Raw genomic sequence first — 22291 nt, 5'->3', positions numbered from 1 at the left:
TACAGTGCATCCCAGATGCTTACAATAATACTTCCAGGCATAATAAATGGAGGAATTAATCAACCATCTTCATTCTGGCCAGAAGTGTGGTGGTGCTATGTGTAGCTGAATTATGCAGTATTTATCTTCAAGAGAAATTTGAATTCATTATGGATTAGATGTAGAATCATGTTCTGAACCTTTATTATTTCAGCATAAATAGTGTCATTGTTATGGCTGTTAACTGGGCTAATAACCCAAAAGCCTGGGTGGAGAATGAGAGTTCACACATCAGCAGGTGAATTTAATCTTTTGTTCTAAATAAATCCTGATAACAAAATCAGGGTATATGATTAGGAATGGTTTGGAGGGTTGGGGCCGGGTGTTGGCAGGTGGGGCTATATTGGGTTAAGATATCTGGTCAACCTGGATGGGTTGGACCGAAGGGTCTGTTCCTATGCTGTACATCTCCTATGATTATGACTCTAAGAGTAATCATAAAGCTGTTAGGTTATTATTAAAATCCCAACTTAATCATTTTGGACGCTTCTAAGGCTGTGAATATTATTTCTAGCATTAGTCGTAGAGACAGAAAGCTTTGGGGACATTCTATATTAGACTAGAAAGGTTGATGAGTGAGTTTAAAGGGTTCTTAAATACATAGTTATCCATTTGCCTGCATGGTAGGTAAGTGCCCATTTATCTTATTTATATTGGACAAAGTAATAAATGAGTAGCATGAGCATAAAATTGTCTGAACTTTGTGCATTCTTTTACTGCATTTTTAACATGAATTACAGTTTTTTCAGGTTAGTGCTTGGCTGTAACAAGAGGTCACATTGCACAGGGATTGCCTGAAATCTAGGTGGTATTATACGCAAGCCTGTACAAAATTTTGGATGCTCCCAGTTGAGCTTCCCTCAGTATATTTTCTCTGCATTAATAAGTTCATTTTTGACAGAATGAGTCGATATTGTTTCTGTGAATATTTCACTTAGTGCAGCTTTATTTTGCAGCCCAGTGAAGTTTTCATCTGCTGACTGCTGGGGCCGGGGTGCGAACATGGAACCACCCAGAGAACGTGGGTCATCAGACTACCCAATGGATGTTGGTGTAGAACAGATGGACGTAACGGTGAGTGGAGAGGCATCTGCTCCACTGCCAATCCGACACCCTATGGGCGTGAGCTCCGTGCCTTTCAAAAAGCAAACGTATCCAGTGCCCCCAAATAGACCAGCACATCTGCGTATGAACCTATGACAACAAGTGAACAGAGATGGAAGGATAAAAGATCATCAATGCAAGACTGCGCTTGTGCAAGTGCTGACCAAGTACAAATGTGAGAGTATTTTTGGGAGGATACCAAGCCTCCCCATCTTTCTCTCTCCACAGCCCCCCAAACCCCTTTTCAAAAACAACCATGGAACTCTTGGTTCAGGATATTACTCGATGAAACTTATGCATCACTGATGGGAAAAAAAGGAGATTAAACTAATTGGTGGGGTGATGAACATTTTTGTGAGAAGCATGTACTGCATCAGTTTAGGGGCATTAACGTCCCAAGCAGCATTTCACCTCTTGAGGTTCTGCACTAGACGTTAACCGAAAAGTCCCGTGGCTCATCATCGTTAATGGTGTTGAAGAAATCTTTCTGCTTAGGTGCCTGATGAACACAGTATTACTAAAGGCAGAGTTGTTGCACGGCTTTGCCCGAATCTCTCAATCAAACTGCAGCTTATCTCTGGAGGTTAGGGGGTGCAGAAAATGCTGGGTGTGTCTGCATCCGGGATAGGAAAGATTGGGTTCTGATAACGTTATGACAAAGTCTCAGACACTCGATCCTATATTGTAATAGTTTGAAACCCACATAAATACAGTTTATGGAAAGAGATCATGGATTTAAAAAATCTATATACACGCTGTAATGCGTACAATGGTGATAGAATTGTATTAACTCTTTGGTACATGCAAGTCTTAAAAACTTAAGTTTGCTTTGTGTAGACTTAATGTTTGAAAAGGTTTAAAGTTTACCACATTATCTGCCTTTTTGCCTACTGCAACTATACTCTCCTACAGCTGTCTATAATCACAGTACTGGAGTAGATCTGTCTTGTTCTTTTCTAAAAAGAGTTGTACCATCTCCCAAGTGTGTACCAGCATGTTGGTGTACCATTTGTGCAACAAGCACTTTAAAATCTAGCCTATCTGCATTTCTGGATCATTATGAAGTTCAATTTTAAATCCCTTCTGTACCCTTTAAATTTCACCACATTGCTTCTCTTTTGAACTATGTTTTCGTGCTGGCATCCATGCCACATACCTCAATAGCATAATAGGGCCTAAAGTTGGGGTCCTCCAATCTACTGGATGTAAGTGGTCAGTAAGGTGGGGATGAAAAATGAAGGATATTAATTTAGACTGAAACCAAGTCTTCCTGTTCTGCATTCAAACCCCTCTGAAGTCTGAAATTCAGTGGCACCTCCCACGTATAAGTTGTGGTTCTAAGCAGAATACTGTGTTAAGATCTCTAAAAGAACACTTCCCACAGCTATAGTACTTGACTGACATTTGTTCTGATTATATCATTGCTGTGTAGTAGATTTTCAGGTCTGATTTGTGTGAAATGTGTGCGCTGAAATGTTTTTATTTGCAAGCTGCTTTTCCTGTATCTGTCTCTGCTATTGAAGTCAGTTGAGCCATAGGATACAAGCCATAAATGTCTTTATGCACGGAAAGGCAGTCTGGCATGCCTTCGGCCTTTTTGAGTACAAACAAATATGAAAGCTTACATTTACATTTAAACGCTGTTACACATACAGACTTGCATATAGAGAGACCTGAAAATGCAGTTCAGATGCCATTGATTTCAGTGACTTTTATCTTGTTAAATTGATAAATATTTCTTTCCCATTTCATGTCCTTTGGATCAGAGCACAGTGATCTCATTAATTTGCCATTTGAATTTATCTTTTTGTTGAAGAAAATTCAAGACTTGATAATTTAAAGAGCTCCTTTTCATCTTGTTCTAACCCATTGTCCTGATCTCTATTGGTAACATCATTTACTTTTGGGGGTTGATTACAAGTCTCACTTAAAAGCTTTGTTTTTCCTGCTTTATGAAGTAGAAAATCATGGCAAATGAAATGATCTCATTATGAGGAGCATGAGCCTATGGGGCCATTAATTGGAGAGAAGGAATTGTTTTTTCAAAGTATTTAACCCTAAAATTCAAATTTATTTAGGAGTTAATTGCTAGTTTTATCTTTTATCTTTTCTCCCCAACAATAATTTCATTGCATTTTCAATGACGTAAAATCATTTAAGCCTGTTCTGTTTATCAGCAAAATTTTAAACTCAGAAATCCAATCTTGATTTGTAAGAACATGTAAAAATGTTTGGGTTATGTAGCACAGCAGAAGCATTGTCAATTCTCAGTAATATTAGCTGTGAAGAGATTTATGTTGTAATATTGAACTTGGATTGATCAGCCTCCAATGGTAATTATTGCAGTTTACTGCAAATGGCTCAAGATTCAGTATCACTCGTTGAATTTAATAACTTATTATGCATATGATTCTCTGAGTACATTACTTATTCAGTCACCTATCCTGGAGCTGTCCATGTGACTCAGAAGATGTTGTGTTCTGAACTAGCTTGACTATATCAATGGCACATATTTGTCCAATTTGCCATCTGAAATGCTGCATTTCAATTTCACAATTTCTGTTGGTTTCTCAGGCTTATGTCCCAATAAAACCTCCCTTCTTTGTTTGAAAATGGCCATGTTCCTAATCTGCATGGTTTACCATGTAACAGTTGGCTATAAAAGTCATTTTGATGTAATTTTTAGGATATCTTTCAGTCTTGTCTGCCCAAAAGGTTGCTGCAGCACCACGTGTTTTCTTTTCTGTTGAGCTTATTTGAAATTTGAGGTTCTCAATGTCTAAACCTGCCCCATAGCCATGCTGTTGTATGGTTTGCTGAAATATGAGTGGCCTTTTTTCTCTGATTCACACATCAAGCTTTTCTAGGTGACATGGCTGGGATTGGAATTTTTAAATTTAAAAGTAGGTTTGTAGCGTGAACTTGTGTCCCAACACTACAAGAGGCTGCCAACAAGTTGTATACCAGACTGAGATTGAACAGCATGACATGTCAGCTTGTATGTAATGCACTTAATATAATGTCATGTGAGAGCTGGTTGCAGCAATTTTAATGAGCTTCTTGTGAGATGCCATTAACCTAAACTCAGAACTGACCACATTTGCCAGGAAACACCCAGAAAGAGGGGCAGTTGTGCTCTTAACTCCAAGACTTAGTTGAAGTCATGATTTTTTTTTTAAAGTGGGTAAAATACATAATGTACATTTTATGTTTACAAGGGCATCACTACCTCCCACCTTAGTTATACAAAGTTCTTCAGTGACTTCAAAAACTGCCTTTTTTATATTACAGTGCTGAAATCTATTAATTTCTATTTAACTCGATTAAAAAAAATCAGCAAAAACTGAATTGCACTCTCTACACCACCTTTCAAATTCACTGCTGCTGTTAATAATGCAAGAACTATACAATGGTGTAATAAGGTTTGTTGTTTGAGTTTGTCCATTATGTTTATATTATAACTTTTGGGGATTTACAGAGCTTTGTGGATCACATTCTAATGATTTTATGTTTATCCATTTCAATCAGAAAGCCGGAGGCCAGGAGTAAATACAATTCATAGATTTGAAATTTGCTATTGCCCGAGTACCAATGTTCTATTCCTACATTTCAGAAGAAAGATCAAATCAATAACCTGAATTATGTTCTAGGAATAATGTCTGTTTAACTATAAGAGCATCCAAAGTGACAGTTTTGTAAGTGTCAAGTTCAAAGCAACATTGAAACAGATTTCTTTGTAGAGAATTAGAAATGGAGCCTCTTCGCTTAGAAAAGCTATTGAAGGAGCTCTATAACTTGATTGACTTTGACTTTGTTGAATTGTTAATTTTGTATCCAAAATCCAACCTAATTTATGTTTTAAAAATAAAGTTCATTCGCAATGGATCATACACTTGTTAGGAGCTAGGGAATAGGTGCAGGTGCCCTTGGCTATCTGAATTTCTGCAGTCACTAGAGCTGTTGTGTTGAATTTAGGAGCGCCGAGAGAACAGTGGCTACATGTTCCCTATCACGTGTGTCAAGTTATGTTTCTTGGGCACTACATGATGAAATGGAGAAGTAAGTGGCTTACTACTATGATCCGCCAGATTAGCAAAAATGTATTTATCCATTGGGTGATTTGAAGAGGTATGGGGATTAGATCTTGCTGTCTGGGTAATGAAAATTCACATTTTGTCATTCTTCCAGTACTGCTTCACAGCCACTGTAGACTGACCATAGAAGATAGCAAATTAAGCATTGAATCGCTCTTAGTTCTGTTGTCAGTCTCTTTTTTTCTATTATCTTTTTATGTAGCAGTCTGCAATCATGTAAAGGCCAATAAGTTTTCCAAGGTTGTAATTGCAGAGCACTAAAACACGTTGGAATGAGTTTTGGTGTCTTTTATTAAATAAAATCCAACACTTACAAATAGCTGTGCTGAACTTTATCTGACTTGAAGATTTTTATGTAATGAGCTTTTCATAATATCTGGGGAAGTGTGTCCAAAATATTGAATGCCAAAGTCTGAGGTTGAATGCCTCTCTGCTTTGCCTGTTTCATCAGCTGTTTCACATCCTGACTTCTGAAACTGATTTCATCTCTCTCCTGTTCACTCTGTGATGTGCACCCTCCAACACACGTGCGTGCACTCACACAGGCAGACCACCACAACATACCCCCCCCCCCCCCGTGCATGCACGAGTGCGCACACCCACAACAACTTGGAAAAGAATAATGTTGGAACAGAGATCTCTGAAAAGGCTGGGGGATGGGAAAGGAAGTGTCTTGCAAACCTTGCTTCATTGTAATGGTTGGAATTGTGAAGAGCTGTTGGTAACTTTAAAACAGATTAAATTTTGCTGAGTGACTTAACATGTAATCCTCGCTGATGTGTAGTGTCAATTGAATGCCTTTGAAAATAAATTTCCTAAAAGATGCTCCAACTCTCAGTTGATTGAAAGTTGTCTTCGATGGTATTGAAAGATTAACATTTCCAGTGATCAGGGCATAAGATTCATGTACATAATAGCATTATGGCTTTTGGTCCCTGCAGTAATTAATCAGTTTTGCATGGAGCATATAGTTTCACAGAACTCTTTTCCTTTCCTGACCTTGATAGTGGGATGTTCTTTGGGTATATTGATTTTTTTTTTCCTTGCTTTTCTCTGACCTGAGGTTGGGATACAGTACTTTTGTGGGGAAGAGAGCAGAATGATCAATACATTTCAGTGCTGACATGAGTAGGCCCTTAGGTTCGCAATGAACTTGAACTATGCAAATTTATTTCACCCTATGTCTATTGTAAATTTAAAACAAAACCTCAAATTCAATATAGATTTGTTGAGTCATTTAATAATCTCAAAATGAGGCTTTGTATTTCAACAGAACTATAAAGTTTGTGTTTATTCTTATTTTTGTATTATCGGTTTGAAACATTGTGGTGCAAATGGCTAGCTGTTTCAAATTGTAGATTAGAAAAACATTTTGTAAAGTGCTTCCTTTCTCTCCTGCCTTTCCCTTCCCTTTTTGGAGGTTTATTTGATAGATTGTTTTGGTTTCTTCAGAATTTGTAACTCATTTATGGCGAATGGGGAGAAATATCAGTTTATTTTTCTGGGACCTGTCAAACTTTTATGAATGTGAAGTCTTTCTAGGCTTTTTAGGTCTGTAAATGTAGCTATGGATGCTGCCATTAATGTATATTTGAGTTTCTTAGTAATGTAAAGAGATGTATTGATTGGTATAAACCTTTTTGTAGTTCTCCGGCAGCTTGCTATCTCTGCTGTAATATGGATGCAGCGCTGATGCTAGTGAAGCAGAATTAATATGGGTTGGATCCCTGTGGAGGCTGTCAGCCATAAACATAAACTCTGTATAAAAAGAACCAGTCCACCACGACTGGCTTGAATACTTTACAGCTGTGTTCACCTTTCAGCTGCATCATTGTTTCAGGGCTGAGGGGTAAATCCGCACACTGACTGAGCCATTCTAAAATTGGATAAACATTTTCTCAGGAATTCCCTTATAACTTCAAAACTGTCTTGCACCAATATTGTATTGTAATATTGGTGCCTTAAATACTGGATTTGGGTCTTTAAATATTTTAGGAAACAAATGTTTAAAGCAGCATTTATCAAAATCTTGAGATAATCACGGTTTGTGATGTAAATGTTGCAAACTACAGGGAGTTCTGCACGTTTGTTTCTTCCCAGTGATATTGTTAGCATGTGCTGCAGTGCTTAAGTTATCTTTGATGTTGAGATGCCGGTGTTGGACTGGGGTGGATGAAGTCAGAAGTCCACGTGACACCAGGTTATAATCCAACAGGTCTCTCTGTTTTTAGAGTTTTTAGAGCGTTGCTGCTTCATCAGCTGCAGCGATTTCACTTGACGAAGGAACAGCGCTCCAAAAGCTTGTGGTTTCACATAATCCTGTTGGACTGTGATCTGGTGTCGTGTGACTTCTGGCTAAATTATCATTGTGGTTAATCTTGAAATATTATCTGCACTTTCTCTCGGAACATTGTAAAATAAATGATGGAATTCATCTTAACATGTGTTAGTAGTTGACTGTTCTAAAGGTGATCAGTTAATGAGTTAGTGACCAGTTCATGGTCCAGCTTATCCCCTCTCTCCTTTTCCAATGGCCACATCTCTGCTGGAAACCAAAGCCAAGGCGAATTGTCCACCGTTTTCACCAAACGATAGTATGTCAGGACACTGGATTAGTTTAGGTTTCATGTGTTCATGGGTTTGTTGATCTGTGAGAGTGTGGCCTTATTGTTTTATCAGCTTTATATTTCAAGAAAGTTGCTGAACTTCAGCATGTGGGCAGGAGCTTGAGGATTTAGCAGGGTGACTTCCTCATTTCAGCCTGGCTGTCAGATTGTGATTCTGAATTGGTGTCAGAAAACCTCCATAGGAATGAGAACTTCAATGACACACCACTGTGAGGTTAACCTTGCACCTTGCTGCAGAGCACTAACAGTTTCCCTGGAAGCAAACCCAGAAAATGACCAACTTTCAAAGCTTTGAAATCATAGCTTGCCTATCTCATTTCAATTACCAACATGTTATTAGCTCTTCAATAGTTGTACCAACTGTTTTTGAAAGTGAGCATTGGCTTCCTATTTAATGTGGAGAGCACATAGTTGAACTTCATGCTGTCACAGATATTCAGCATTCCCACCACGACACTTTTAAGGACATTAAGGTTACTTGTGACTAAATTAATACAAATGAGGAATTGAAGTTTTGAATCTCTTGCCAACTATGGCTCAGTACTGTGCAATGCTGTGAACTTATCCATTGAGCCATTGGAATTTTTTTTCCCCAAAATCACCCCTGATGTTTCCAAATTATTCTTAAAAATGTATTATATTACGTGAACCTTCTCATTTTGAGGCATGCAGCTAACTCCTTCCAGATTGATTTGTCTTTACAGTGTTAATCTTTGTTTGATACAGGTTTGCTGATTTGCTACCTGTAAGTTACTTGCTAGCAATTATTAATTAGCTAATTGTCTAATATTAATTTGAAGATACGGTACGCTGAATTGTCTGCCCAAGTGTGCTGTGCACAGAGCTAGACCATAGGTTCATGCCCTTGATTAGCAAGTTCTGAAGACTCATTTAAAGCCCCGGTGCATTGCAACAGAAGGAAAATCAGGCCACCAGTCATCCTAAACCGCTACTTGTACGTGGGTCCAAAGATTTTCTTGCAGGTATAAAATAAAATAGAGCAAAGCAATGACTTCAAAATATCAAGTACTGTTGAGGTATGTTGAATGAACGTTCAATACAAAGATGTTCTCTTAACTCTAACCATTTTTTTGGAAGGATTTATGGAGCAGTGACTAAACCAATATGTGACAGGCTATCGCTGCCTTCTGTGGAGCTTTATTATACCTTACTCCACATTAGCTAAATCTTTGTAATTGTTTTGCATAAACTTTGGTAGTAAAATCATAATTCTGTAGAACCGTGCAGGAAATTCAAATACTGGAAACCTGAAGTAACAATATCCAGAAAGGCACAGATCAGGCACCTTGTAAGGAATTTATGTTTTGAAGAAGGGTCCCATCCAAATTGTTAGTTGATTTTTTTTGTGTATGTACTTCCATGTGATTTGCAAATTTTAAGGCTGCTTCAATAAAAGGGAAGATTTCTGATGGCCTTTTTAACTACTACTTCATTTGAACTCTTTTGATTGAATGAGGGGGAAAAAAAAGTAAAACAATGCAATGGATTGTAAGGGATTGGATGGTATTTAATATCACTGTTTGTGTTATATATAAAATTATAGTACAAACATCAAGGAATTCCTAACATTAATGACCTTCACATTTCTCTTGTTCTATGTTCATACAATAATCAACCTCCCTGTAGCTTAGAGTTACATTGATTATTCACCAGGATGGCTTATCTTTCTAATAGGATAAATGAAGGGCAATAACTTATCTGTCAACAATCATCACAAATGCTTAAACACAAAGCAGACTTGAGAACAGTTGAATGTTTTATTGTATAACCAATGTAGACATTGATTTTTTAACTTGTACCATTATTAAGTTACCAGCATGTAAAGAAGTTTAAAACAATTATGTATGTAAATTTTGACGATGGAACCTTCAAACCCCAGGTTGTCAGATAGGTGTGGCTTGGTTGTAACTGATACAGGTGTACTGTAGTTGCATAGAAATCATTCTTGCATGCATTGAATCAGTGGGAGTTGGAGATTGGAATGATACCTAGGCTCTGCAAGTGAAAGACAAAGTTGCAATTGGCAATGCTGTTGGAAACCTGTACCCATTTGCTATCCTGGTTATGCCAATAGTTCGGACTTGCCTCATTCATATTCACATGGCATGTAGAAATTGCCAAATTTCTTGAGATCAGTGAAAATGCAAATGGAAGGACTCATTAACAACGTGCGCGAGTTGATGTAATCAGCCTCAAGGAGGTTGAATGTGACAATAATCTCTGAAAGTATTATGATCACCTTCATTTGAAACCGCTTATGACCAAGTTGTGACTTTTTAAAATTACTATCCCAGTACAATCCCCATAGAGTGGGACGTCACATATTTTGGGATTCATATATGCCAGGTTGTAAAGCAGAAGATTGCATGCTGTACATCTCTATGACTCTATGATTGCAATATGGACTTATGCAAATTGTGTAAGTAAATAAATTATAAAAGCAAAGCAGGTTTTAAAGAAAAGTCTCTCGAAGTGATACAGCTATAGATGCAGTAAATTATAATGTCCCAACAGGGTGTCCAAGCAAATTAAGCTGCATTTTAATATAGGCCGCTTGTAGATCTGCGACTATGTTCAGAACCCATGTCTCAATGGATTAATGGAATTCACCTGGAGTTGGGTACAATTGTGACTAGATATTTTTGCAGTGTAAGAATAATTTAAAACTTGTTAATGAATTCTAATGGTAGGATATCACGGCTGTCCTAACTCTTAGGTTGCTGTGTTTCATGGGATGTTTCAGTAGGATGCATTTTATTATATCATTAGAATTTCGTCATCAAACTGCAATTTTATTTGAAACCAGCAATGTAGTCCATGCAATTGACCAAGTGTAACGTGGAGCAAGGCATTCTATTCTATAAAATATTCAACACAATTTGAGGTTAATTTCTGCCCCAAACCTTGAATTCCAGCTCAAAGAAAAAAAAATCACAAGTATCTCAATACTTAATATGGTAGAATGTTGTATCTGACCTTGGATGAATTTTTTCCTCCAAGATCAGTATTTTGGCATGGTGCTTTACTGCTAAAGAATTAGGCATGACTCATTATGCCAGTAGGACCTCGTAATTTAGTTGCCCAAGTGAAAATGGTGTGAAGCTATATTTTTTTTCTCACGAATCATCTTGTACTTAATCAGCTGTATTACTGAAATAAAATTTGATCAATGAATGAACAGCTGTAAAAATTGAATGCAGTTTTGTTTTGTTTGAATGGAATTTAGGTGGTAAATCATCAGTAAAATGGTTGACACTGAATGTGGCAGGTGAGACTATCATGCAATGTTTTCATAATGTCACTGTTGTAACTACAGTCAGCATACATTTCCATATCTTGCAAAGTCAGACCAATAATGTGTAGTTAAAGGACGATATAACAAGTTTATTAGAACATTTCTGTACTTCTAAACATTGAGTTTTCGCAACTGGGACAAACTAGCTGAAGTAAAACATACAGTCCACTGTTTGATTAACCTGGATAAAAGCAAATTACTGCATATGCTAGAATCTGAAAGCAAAAAAGAGAAAATGCTGGAAAATCTCAGCAAGTCTGGCAGGAGAGAAGAGAGCTGACATTCCGAGTCTAACTGACCATTTGTCAAAGTCCCATTGCCTAACAGATGAAGGGAGTGAATGGTGAAGATGCTGGATGGGTGCTTTTCAAGCAGGCTGCCTTGTACTGGATGTTGACTAGCTGCTTGTATGGTTGGAGCTGTACCTATCCAGGCGGATGAAGAGTATATCATCTACTTTTACCCTGTAAATGGTAGATAGGTAATATGGAGACAGGACATGAATTACTCATAATTCCCAGTCTCTGACCCATCCTGATAGCCACAGTATTTATGCGGCTGGCCCTGTTCAGTTTCTGGTCAAAAGTAATTCCCAGGGGATTGGTGGGAGATTCAGCAGTGGTAGTGTCATGGAATGTCACAAAATGATGTTAAGATTATCTTGGAAATGCTTATTACTTGCCATTTGTGTAGCTACATGTGTTGTCCAGGTCTTTCTGTGCATGGACATGGACTGCCTCAGTATCTGAGGCGTAAATGGTGCTGAATGTTGTGCAATCATAAGTGAACATGACAACTTCTGTCTGACTTTATGATGGAGGGAAGGTCATTGAAGCCAGGTTGAGCCGAAGTTGCTATCCAAAAGATGTTCTGCAGTCCTTGGACTGAGATGACTGACCTCCAACAACTGCACCATCTTGCTCTGTGCTAGGTTTGACTTCAATGACAATTGGAGAGAACCTGCCCTGCCCCAGCAAGGTTCCCATTCATTTTAGTGTTGCTAGGGCATCCTTGATGCCACTGTCAAATTCCAGTTTGATGTCAAGGGTAATCACTCTTGGCTCACCTCAAGAATTCAGTCTAAATTTGAACCAAGTCTCTAATGTGGTCAGAAGTTGAGTGGCCCGAGTGGAATAATGAGGATATTCCTTCCGTCATTAATGATTGAGAGGAGCCTGATAAGTTCTTGGCTGGGTCAATTTGTCCTGCTTTTTATGGACTTGATATTGAGTTTACACTGTGTTGTACTGTTCTAACTTGTCATAAGCCTTGCCTTTATTCTAAGAAGAGGAAACCTGATCTGTGAATGCAAAACCAAAAGAAATAAAAATTTATGCAGATTCATAAGAGTTGGAAGAGCTTAGATAGATATACAGCATGGCAACAGAGCCTTTGGTCCAACTCGTGCATGCTGACCAGATATCCTAAATAAATCTAGTCCTATTTGGTAGCATTTGGCCCATATCTCTCTCAACCCTTCCTATTCATATACCAATCCAGATGCCAAATAAATGTTGTAATTGTTCTATCCACCTCCACTTCCTCTGGCAGTTGATTCCATACACAGTCCATCCTCTCCATGAAAATGTTTTCCATAGGTCCCTTTTAAATCCTTCTCACCTTAAACTTCTGCCCTCTAGTTTTGGACTCTTCCACCCAAGAGGGAAAAAACCTTGTCTATTTACCCTCTACACGCCACTCATGCTTTTATAAACCTCTAAACCTCAGCCTCTGACGCTCCAGGGAAAATAACCCTGGTCTACTCAACTCACCCTAATAGCTGAAATCCTCCAACCCTGGTAACATCCTTGTAAATATTTTCTGAACCCTTTCAAGTTTCACAACATCGTCCCTATAATAGGGAGACCAGAAATGCACACAGTATTCCATCAGTGGCCTAACTAATGTCCTGTGCAGCCACAAAATTGACCTCCCAACTCTTGTACTGACCAATAAAGGTAAGCATATCAGATGCCAACTTCACTGTCCTATCTACCTGTGATGCCACTTTCAACGAACTATGAACCTGGACTCCAAGGTCTCTTTGTTCAGTCCTGGGGCCTTACCATTAACTGTACAAGTCCTGCCCTGATTTGCCTCTCTATGTTACTGTTTTCTTGTTATTGAACTCTTCAGCTGCTGTGCGTAACTACCTAACAAGTGATTTGCAGGCACTTGAATAGAATGAGGGTGAACCATGGAGAGATTTGTGATTATTCCTGAGGGAGGGAACATTGGAGCATGGCTCTTAGCAACATATCAGTAAGCAGCCTCTTGTAAAATTACATCGGCACACCTCTGAGTGAATTTGCCAGTAAAGGGATTTCCCTGAATTTCCAGGAAACAGCGCAAGAAAAAAAAATGCAGAGGATAATGTATAAATACAGCTCCTCAATGCAGATTACACATTGAGATGACAAGTTATGGAAACTAAAACTCCAAGATTCTTAAACTATAGTCAATAACTGCTGGATAATGAAACTGAATATAAAGAGCAGTTTTGCAAGAGATGAAATTACATTAAGCAGTGATAAGATGTAAATGAAATAAATAGTGCCAACTTGAATTATGATGGTATTTATTTATTTGGCACTTGAGTTCTTCATATGCAAAATCTTGATTGATAACCGAATTTTCTTGGTGTTCAGTAAATCAGCAGTACTGAAAGCATTATTTTTCCTTTTAAGTTTGAGCCTGAGAAGCATGGGCTAGTATGTCATGCAGTAATTAGATTTGTAGCTGACTGGCAATGATAAAAAGTCTGGCAATGGTAAATAGTGTACATCTGCACTGTGCGTTTAGGGGCAAAGTCTTGCTATCTAGAATTATCAAGGCAGCTTGAAAATAGTTGAGGGTGATGCAGAAGTTTACAGCATTCATGTAATTGATTAGCTACCAGAAAATGATTGCACTAATTCTGTTGAACCCTATGGATGTACAAGTATTAATTAAGGTGAAATTACCAGAATTTATCATTAGGAACTGAATGAGCATTGAACAGTATATGGTCCAGAGAAATTGTGTGGTTTTGGTAGGGGCATCATGTCTGTCTAACCTACTAATTCTTTTAGAAAGATGTGATATGTAGACAAATTTGAATATTACATAACTAGATTTCCAGAAGTCCTTTGATTAGTTTTCCCATAATCGTTCTTTTCAGAAAAATAAAAACACATGGAATTGAAACAAACACAATGCTGGAGAAACTCAGCAGGTTTGATAGCTTCTGTGACAGAGAGAAAGTATTAATTTTGAATCTGGTATGACTATTTCAGAATGCTATGGAGTGGGGACTTGAAAGTAGTCTTTAAAACATTGATTAATTGGGCAATAGTGAGTGTTAAGATAAGCATGACACACTTTAGGGTGTAATAAAAGGTATTCACTGGGAAACATTACTATGGCCTGTCCATTTTGCTCTATATAAATTTTTCACACTTTTGGGGAGAAATTTCAATCTTACACGTGCCCAAATAATTGTAAGAAAATCTATTTTACTATAGGGACACAAAGCTGAGCTTGATTTTGCAACACATGACATTAATTTTTATGTATGGGTGAGCCGACTAGAGAAATCCTAGCAGACTTATTTGCAAGAGTTCAATTCATGTTCTGAGTGTAGCTAATTTAGTAGTGGAAGCGTAATGTACTTGCATCCTGGACTAAAAGGTGAGGGGTGAAAAAAGCTTGTGTTCCTGTTAGTAATTTGTGCTGGAAGGCAGTGATTAATGAAGATTTGGTGCAGCTGGAATAATTAAATGTGAGTAACCAGTTTCACATAGTAAGAGACGACCAAGCCAGACACCAGTACATTTTCTCATGCATTAAAGGTGGTCACTCAGGAGTCACAAAGAGGGTGATAGATGACTGAAAAACATCACGAGAGTTAGTATTAACATTCTGGAGAGGCAATAAAGACTGGATCAAAAAAAGGGATGTGGTGTCGTACCACACAATATGTTTTTGGTTCTTGAGGTAAATACAGAGGAACCTCAATTATTTGGATAATCAAATGCCGAATATCGTACAACCTGGCAAGATCTCAAGGTCCCGATGCTCGGATAAACTGTTATCTGGTATTCAATGATCTGGAATTTGGTTAATCAAACGAAAAACTGCCCATCCTCTCCTTTGGATAATCGAGGTTCCTCTGTATAATAGGGATGCGATCAACTTGAGAGTTATAAATTGGAGCTTCAATGAATGATTCCACATATGTTAACTTGCAGCTGTGCTATCGATTGATTGTGGATGAAATTCCATTCTGGTTTCTTGACCCAGAAGCAACCTACAGTTTTTCTATTCCAGCTATCTCAAATGCCTGCTTATGGATATTTTTGCCATAGAGGTAATGCAACAAGTGTTCATCAGACTATTTCCTGGTATAGTAGAACTGCCCTGAGGGAAGGCTGGAGATTAGGCGTGTATTCCTTGGAGCAAAGAAAAATGGTAAGTAATCTCATTTAAATTTAGAAAAATCTTGAAGCATTAGACAATGTGGATGGAGAAAGGCTGTTTCCCATTTCTTTCTAGTTTAGAACTGCTGGCTGTAAATGGAGGTCACAACTTTAGTGTACAAAATCTAGGACCAAGATTGGTACTAGCTCTCACCCAGCCATTATCCCATGAACCAATTTGTTGGAATTACTAAATGTTAGGGATACCCATATAAAGATCCTCATGTCAACATGTGGATTAAACAATCTGAATAAATAGACATTTTCAATAACATGGGATCTGAATGCAAGCTGTCAACTAGTTAACAGCTTTACAAAGTACATTTTATGACCATCAAGACAGTAAAACACTTCAGAGCCACTGAAGTATACTCATTGTTGTAGGAAATATGGCACATTACAAAATCCTCACAAATAATAATTTTGAGGAGTACTGTACTTTTAGCTATGCTTCAATCAATACCTCAGAGTTGGAATACAGCTGCTGAAAGATAGAAGACATAGGAGCAGAAATTAGGTCATTTAGCCCATTGAATGGCAGAGCAGACTATCATGGCTGATACGTTTCTCAACCCCATTCTCCTACTTTCTTCCTGTAGCCCTTGATTCCCAAGAACCTATCTACAGAGTAATCTTGATTATCTGAACAAGATGGGCAGGCACTTTGTTTGGATAATTGAATTGATTAACCAAATAATCAATGCCTCTCCTCTGTCCTCGGCAGCATTTCAGTAGGCTAGGTTCATTTTTAATCATTGTTTTAAAAAAAGACACAAACAGCGTTAGAAACATTACATCAGGACCTTTATCATCATCTGAATCTGAAATTCGGATAATAGAGATTCCTCTGTATCTTCGAGGAGAAAGTGAGGTCTGCAGATCAGAGCTGAAAACGTGTTGCTGGAAAAGTGCAGCAGGTCAGGCAGCATCTAAGGAACAGGAGATTCAATGTTTCGGGCATAAGCCCTTCAGGAATGAGGAAAGTTTCAGTTCCTCTGTATCTATCTTAAATATACTCAATGATCTGGCGTCCAGTGTTCTGTGGTAATGAATTCTATAGATTTGTCACTCTCTGGCTAAAGAAGTTTCTCCTTATCTCTGTTCTAAAAGGTCTTCCCTTTTTACTCTAAGGCTGTGCCCTTGGGTCTAGTCTCTCCTACCAATGGAAACAACTTCCCAACATCTCTGTCTAAGCCATTCAGTATTCTGTATGTTTCAATTAAGTCGCCCCCTCATTCTTCTAAACTCCATCTATAACTTTAAACTAGATACGGGAACAGGTGATCATATTTCTAATACTGCATTCTCTGGAACAGATTGTAAAATTTTTTCCCTTTTTTTAAAAAGAAGCCTTAAGCCCCTGAATAAAGAATAATGCTTTTACCAGGAATGTTTTTTAGACAATTGCACTCCTACCATCCTAATTTGGAAATGGGAAGTTTGAATAGTCATACTAACAATATGCAAGAAAAAATTAAAAGTTTCATAGGTTATGTAACTGGGGTATATGGGCCATAGTCTGACATTCCATTACTAAACTCTGGGACCCACTTTAAATCCCTTCTAATGCCTGTTTAAAAATTGTGAACAACCCACCTCCTCTTCACCATCACCTCAAAATACAATTCTGGCCAGAATACAATTTCTGCTCCAGTCTCTCCCATAGTTTATTTGCTGTGGATCCTTGAACTGATTTTAAGTGTACAATTAGGTGTTATTTACAGGTGCAGTGAATAAAGGATGCTTCTTGAAGACCAGTAAACAGCAAGTTGTCAGATCACTTTATTTATAATCAAAATGAGACAAAGGGAAAGTGAATATTAATTTCATATCTCCCTTACGACATGCATTTTACAAGCAAGGTAAATCACATTTCAAAACAAACCGAAGTGACTTAAATCCAGCATTTTGACTCGAATGTAATTAGATCACCAGCTCAAAAGTTTCATTTTCAAATAAATGAAATTATCACCTTGAGTTTTTTTAAAAAGAGGACTATTTGTTTTTGATACAGTTTGGCAATGTGCATTGCTATTTGGGAACTACAGAAATTGTTCACAGCAATTGCTTGGAATACAGCTCCCTGCCGAGGAGTGAGTTAACAGCCTGTTTTCTTGCATGCTCTCAGAATCCATCTTGATTAGGACATTGATTGGTTTGAGTACATAGTGAGACTGAATACTCCCTTAAAAACAAAAAAAAATATTCTAGCTTCTAAAGCCACTTTACCAGTTAACACTCCTGAAAGGGGGGAAGAAAGAATGGAGGGGATCTCTCTCAGCACAGTAACAGATTTGGCATAAGACTTTGTAAGTAATTCTTTTTATCATAGAATTCAGACAGTGTGGAAAAAGGTCCTTCGGCCCATCAAGTCCACACTGACCCTCCAAAGAGTGACCCACTCAGACCCATTCCCCCTACCCTATGTTTACCCCTGCACATCCCTGAATGCTATGGGCAATTTAGCACTATCAATTCACCTAACCTGCACATCTTTGGACTGTCGGAGGAAACCAGAACACCTGGAGGAAACCCACACAGACACTGGGAGAATGTCTATCTGTGTGGAGTTTGCACAGTCATTTGAGCTGGAAGCGAACCCAGGTCGCTGGTGCTATGAGGCAGCAGTGCTAACTGAGCCACTGTTTATTAAGATTGGTTTTGTGAAGTTTAAATTATCATATAACCAACAAGAAGTCATTTAAAAATTGCCAGTGAAGGAAACAGTCAGTAGGACTTTGAAAAATAACCCAAGGCATTTGACAATCTAGACATATTTATTGACACTAACTGAGAAACCATACGAGAAGCAAAGTTTCAGAATCAACAAATTTAAAATGCAAATTTTGATTTGGGCCAGAAATTTATTTTCATAAAATCCCTACAGTGTGGAAATAGGCCATTTGGCCCAACAAGTCCTCACCGATCCTTCGAAAAAGTATCCTACCCAGATCCATTTCCCTACTGTATTACTCTACATTTGCCCTGACAAATGCACCTAACCTACACATCCCTGAACACTATGGACAACTTAGCATGGCCAATTCAGCTAACCTGCACATCTCTGAACCATGGGAGGAAACCCACACAGACAGACAGTCGCCCATTGTGGGAACTGAAGCTAGGTCCCTGGCTGTGAGGCAGTAGTGCCTAACCACTGAGCCACTGTGCCACCTCTAAGGCAGTATAGTATTTTAAAACTTTACATGATGCCTACATTTTGTTCCCACCCCTTTCCCCAAACACTGAAGGTATGTCATTCTTGAGGCACAATTTTAAAATGGTACGCAAGAAAAATAATTCTGAGACCAACCCATTTTCACAAATGACAAAATGAACCTGCTTTTAAAAAAAATTATATTCGTAGGCAAACCTAGAGGTCTTGACTTGAATGTTCAAAACTAAGCCATCTGATTTAGATATTGCTTTTTGTCTTTTCCCTTACCCTGTTCCCTCCAACATCAAGAGGTAGAAATGTTTTTGTTTTGGTAGAAAGAGTGGAGGAGTGAAGTGGGTTAACAGTTTTCAAACTTACCCAGTTGTTGGTGTCCAGCATTGTAACTCTAACCCAATTAACTAAACTGGGTAAGGTTCTGGTTGGCTTGAACTGTCATTTTCATGATTTTATAAAAATCACATGTTCAAATAACCCTCAAAAGAATAATCTGTACAAATGACACCTGCCTTTCTACACAGAAATATTATTCATATTTACTTACAGCAGTTTGCCATTGTCTACAGTCACAATTTTAAAAAATTTTGTTCCAATCACAAGTCTTATAATTTTGACTCCGAGCATAACCACACTGCAAAATGCAGTTTGTTTCCATTAACTACAAGTTTGTTGTATCCACATTCAATTTTTTTTGGATGGCTGGCCACTGGAATGAAAGTTTTATCTCCCAAAATATAACTTTTGTGCTAAGAAAATAAACATCTCCATGGTTTTGTTATTTGACATGAGGGAGCCCATTGGTGATACTGCATAAACTATTAACATCAGTTGCCTAGCCTTGTAAATGTGGCGGCCTGAAATTACCAACAAGATTTCCTTCCGAAGAAGAAATTTTGTTGGTGAAAATGCAGAGGATGTGAATAAGCTATTAAGGACACAAACATTTAGTAATTGTCTGGGGTCGACTGAGTATGGTTTTCAGCAATTCTTGTCCCCACCTCCAACCTAAACTTAGAGTAATACTTTAAAAGAAATGCAAAGCCTAATTATTTGGAACCTGCAAATATCATTTAGCCAAAATTTGTGTTATATAAATACTGTCCAATATGGAATTGGAAAGGAGCGTTGAGGGGCCAAGTAAAGATTAATAAAATGATTGAAATTTAAATAAAGGTATTCTGATTTAAGTCAAAATGATATTCATTAACAAAATGAAGCATTTAACGTGTTTATTACTACATTTTTTTTCATACGTTTTCCTTTGTACTTAATTGTTAGAATGCCTTGGTTGCACACTGTCCTATTTCAATGCAGTTGTCCAAGGTAACTTGATTAACTTGTTAATAAATTTGTAGATGGGTAGAGGTTGCACCATCGCGCCAGGCTTGAATGTAGTCCAAGATGACAGTTCGACACAAGGGGCAAGTTTTTTCTCTGTTGAACCAGAGTGATATGCACTCTTCACAGAATATGTGCTTCAAGACAGAAAAAAATAATTAAGACCGGCTAAAACATTTTTCTCTCCCACTTCCTTTTTTCACCCTCATTAAGACATTTACCTGACAGATGAGGAGAAGAGGTTCTCTGAATTCTGTCTGACAGATGGGGCAAATATCTCCAGCCTCATTGCACTGAAGCTTGCTGGCTGCAATCCCATAGTGCTTCAACAGAAAGTGAATTGGTTAATGGTTTTATTAACAGAATATTTATTCATATACATTTTTATTTTAAATAATCTGCAATGAGTACCAACTCTTTCTATTGTCTATATATATATAATAAAATTGAAACATCTGACTTAAAATGGAAATGTTCTGAAGAAATCCTAGAAACTGTACAGTATGGAAACAGGCCATTTGGCCCCTGGTGCTGAGAGGCAGCACTGCTAACCACTGAGCCACCATGCTGCCTTTATATATAAAGTTGTATTGGCCTTGGTAACTCTTTCATTCTCCACAGTTGCAGCCAGAACTGCTGAGCTTTTCAGCACTGTTTTTATTTCAGATCTGAGAGTACTTTATATACAGTATTTCAATTTAAAGTAAAAGCACAAAGCACCTGTAACAGATAATTGCATGTCCTGTGTAGAGAGTGTGGTGCTGGAAAAGCACAGCAGGTCAGGCAGCAGCCGAGGAGAAGGAGAATGGAATGCAATCATAGGCTAACGGCCAAAATGTCAATTCTCCTGTTCCTCGGATGCTGCCAGACCTGCTGTGCTTATTCAGCACCACACTCTCTACTCTAATCTCCAGCATCTGCAGTCCTCACCAGTAGGTGGTCTATAGTTTTAAAAGTGTATTTAACTCAGCACAAAAATGCTTTACAAAAAAAAAATCACAGTATGGCTTGCATCATTTCAGTCATACAGGGCAATTAAAGATTAAATAACATCATAGATCAGAGTTACCTAAAATAAAGATCAGGAAAATATGCTATAGATTAACAAATAGTAACCTAAATGATTCACTTTTCCAAATACATATGTTAAAATGAAGGCTTAAGTTCAACTGCTAATATTCTAATTAAATATCCAGTTGAGCTTATTTTGTCATTTGGTATGCAGGAAGCTTTTCATCCTACACTCCTCATGACATTTCAGGACAAGTACCAACATAAAAGAATATTTTCTGCTGTATTAGAAGAGTATGTTGATGGATGGGTAGCAGTATTGCCAAGAAGAATGCACCAGATAACTGTCAGTTAACTGCCAAGTTGTGCTTACATTTTGAACCAGGCAGTTTGACTTTGACTGGTCAAGACATCACCCTGAAAAACATACCAGAGAATGGCTGGTACTTATTTCATTGAATTTAAACAGGCAGTGTATATATGTTCTGTTTACAGAGAACAAGGCCCTTTGACTCAAATTATGTAGCTTCCTGTATGTCTAGGTACATGACATCATGCAAACGACTGAAGAAACTCAAGTCTGGTCCTCATTCCTGATGACGGGCTTTTGCTGGAAATGTCAATTTTTCTGCTCCTCGTATGCTCCTGACCTCCTGTGCTTTTCCAGCACCACTCTAATCTTGACTCATTCCTGTTTCATTGTTGTGTGGGTATAGGTGAACCTTCTCAACCAGTTAGGTTTTGTGAATGGCTTCCAGAAAACATGGGCTTTGAAAATAATGGCCAGAATAAAATCAAGTGGGGTGAGTTACCCAATCTGATGACTTGGTGAGTTCTTGTGTTTCCTTTGGAGACAAAGAAATTTGATTTTTTTTAAAATTACAAACCAATCATGTTCTTAAGTTTTTTTTTTAGGTTTTGGAGGTAAAACAAGGAAGTTTGTGCAATATTCAAATTATTTGTTAGAGGAAGCAAATGTCTTTAAATTTGGGGTTTTTTTTTGCCTGTTTTATCTGGAAATGCATTTACTGTATCCAACAAACATTAACTGCAGTGTCCAAAGGTGACCAAGAGGTGGCAGCAGGCTAATACACAGCATCTGCCACTGTTATCTGAGAAATGACCGTTTG

The 22291-nt window shown here is 37.9% G+C and overlaps 2 protein-coding genes across 2 annotated transcripts in view; one reads left to right on the top strand and one right to left on the bottom strand.

The window, feature by feature from the left end:
• rps6kb1a (ribosomal protein S6 kinase b, polypeptide 1a) overlaps positions 1-6628 on the top strand; it is a 78762-nt gene extending 72134 nt beyond the window's left edge. Inside the window, exon 15 of the mRNA XM_060848340.1 lies at positions 996-6628. Coding sequence (XP_060704323.1) covers positions 996-1239 — 244 coding nt within the window. The 3' untranslated portion in view covers positions 1240-6628. The remainder of the gene's footprint in view (positions 1-995) is intronic.
• Positions 6629-20027: 13399 nt separating this feature from the next.
• rnft1 (ring finger protein, transmembrane 1) overlaps positions 20028-22291 on the bottom strand; it is a 41455-nt gene continuing 39191 nt past the window's right edge. Inside the window, exons 8-9 of the mRNA XM_060848251.1 lie at positions 20372-20473; positions 20028-20287 (exon numbers count right to left, since the gene is read on the bottom strand). Of these exons, the coding sequence (XP_060704234.1) occupies positions 20153-20287; positions 20372-20473 (237 nt within the window). The 3' untranslated portion in view covers positions 20028-20152. The remainder of the gene's footprint in view (positions 20288-20371; positions 20474-22291) is intronic.

This window comes from Hemiscyllium ocellatum, chromosome 31 (assembly GCF_020745735.1).
Source record: "Hemiscyllium ocellatum isolate sHemOce1 chromosome 31, sHemOce1.pat.X.cur, whole genome shotgun sequence".
NCBI classification, from domain to species: domain Eukaryota; kingdom Metazoa; phylum Chordata; class Chondrichthyes; order Orectolobiformes; family Hemiscylliidae; genus Hemiscyllium; species Hemiscyllium ocellatum.
The sequence above is the reverse complement of the archived record's forward strand: the minus strand, read 5'-3'. Positions and strand labels throughout refer to the sequence as shown.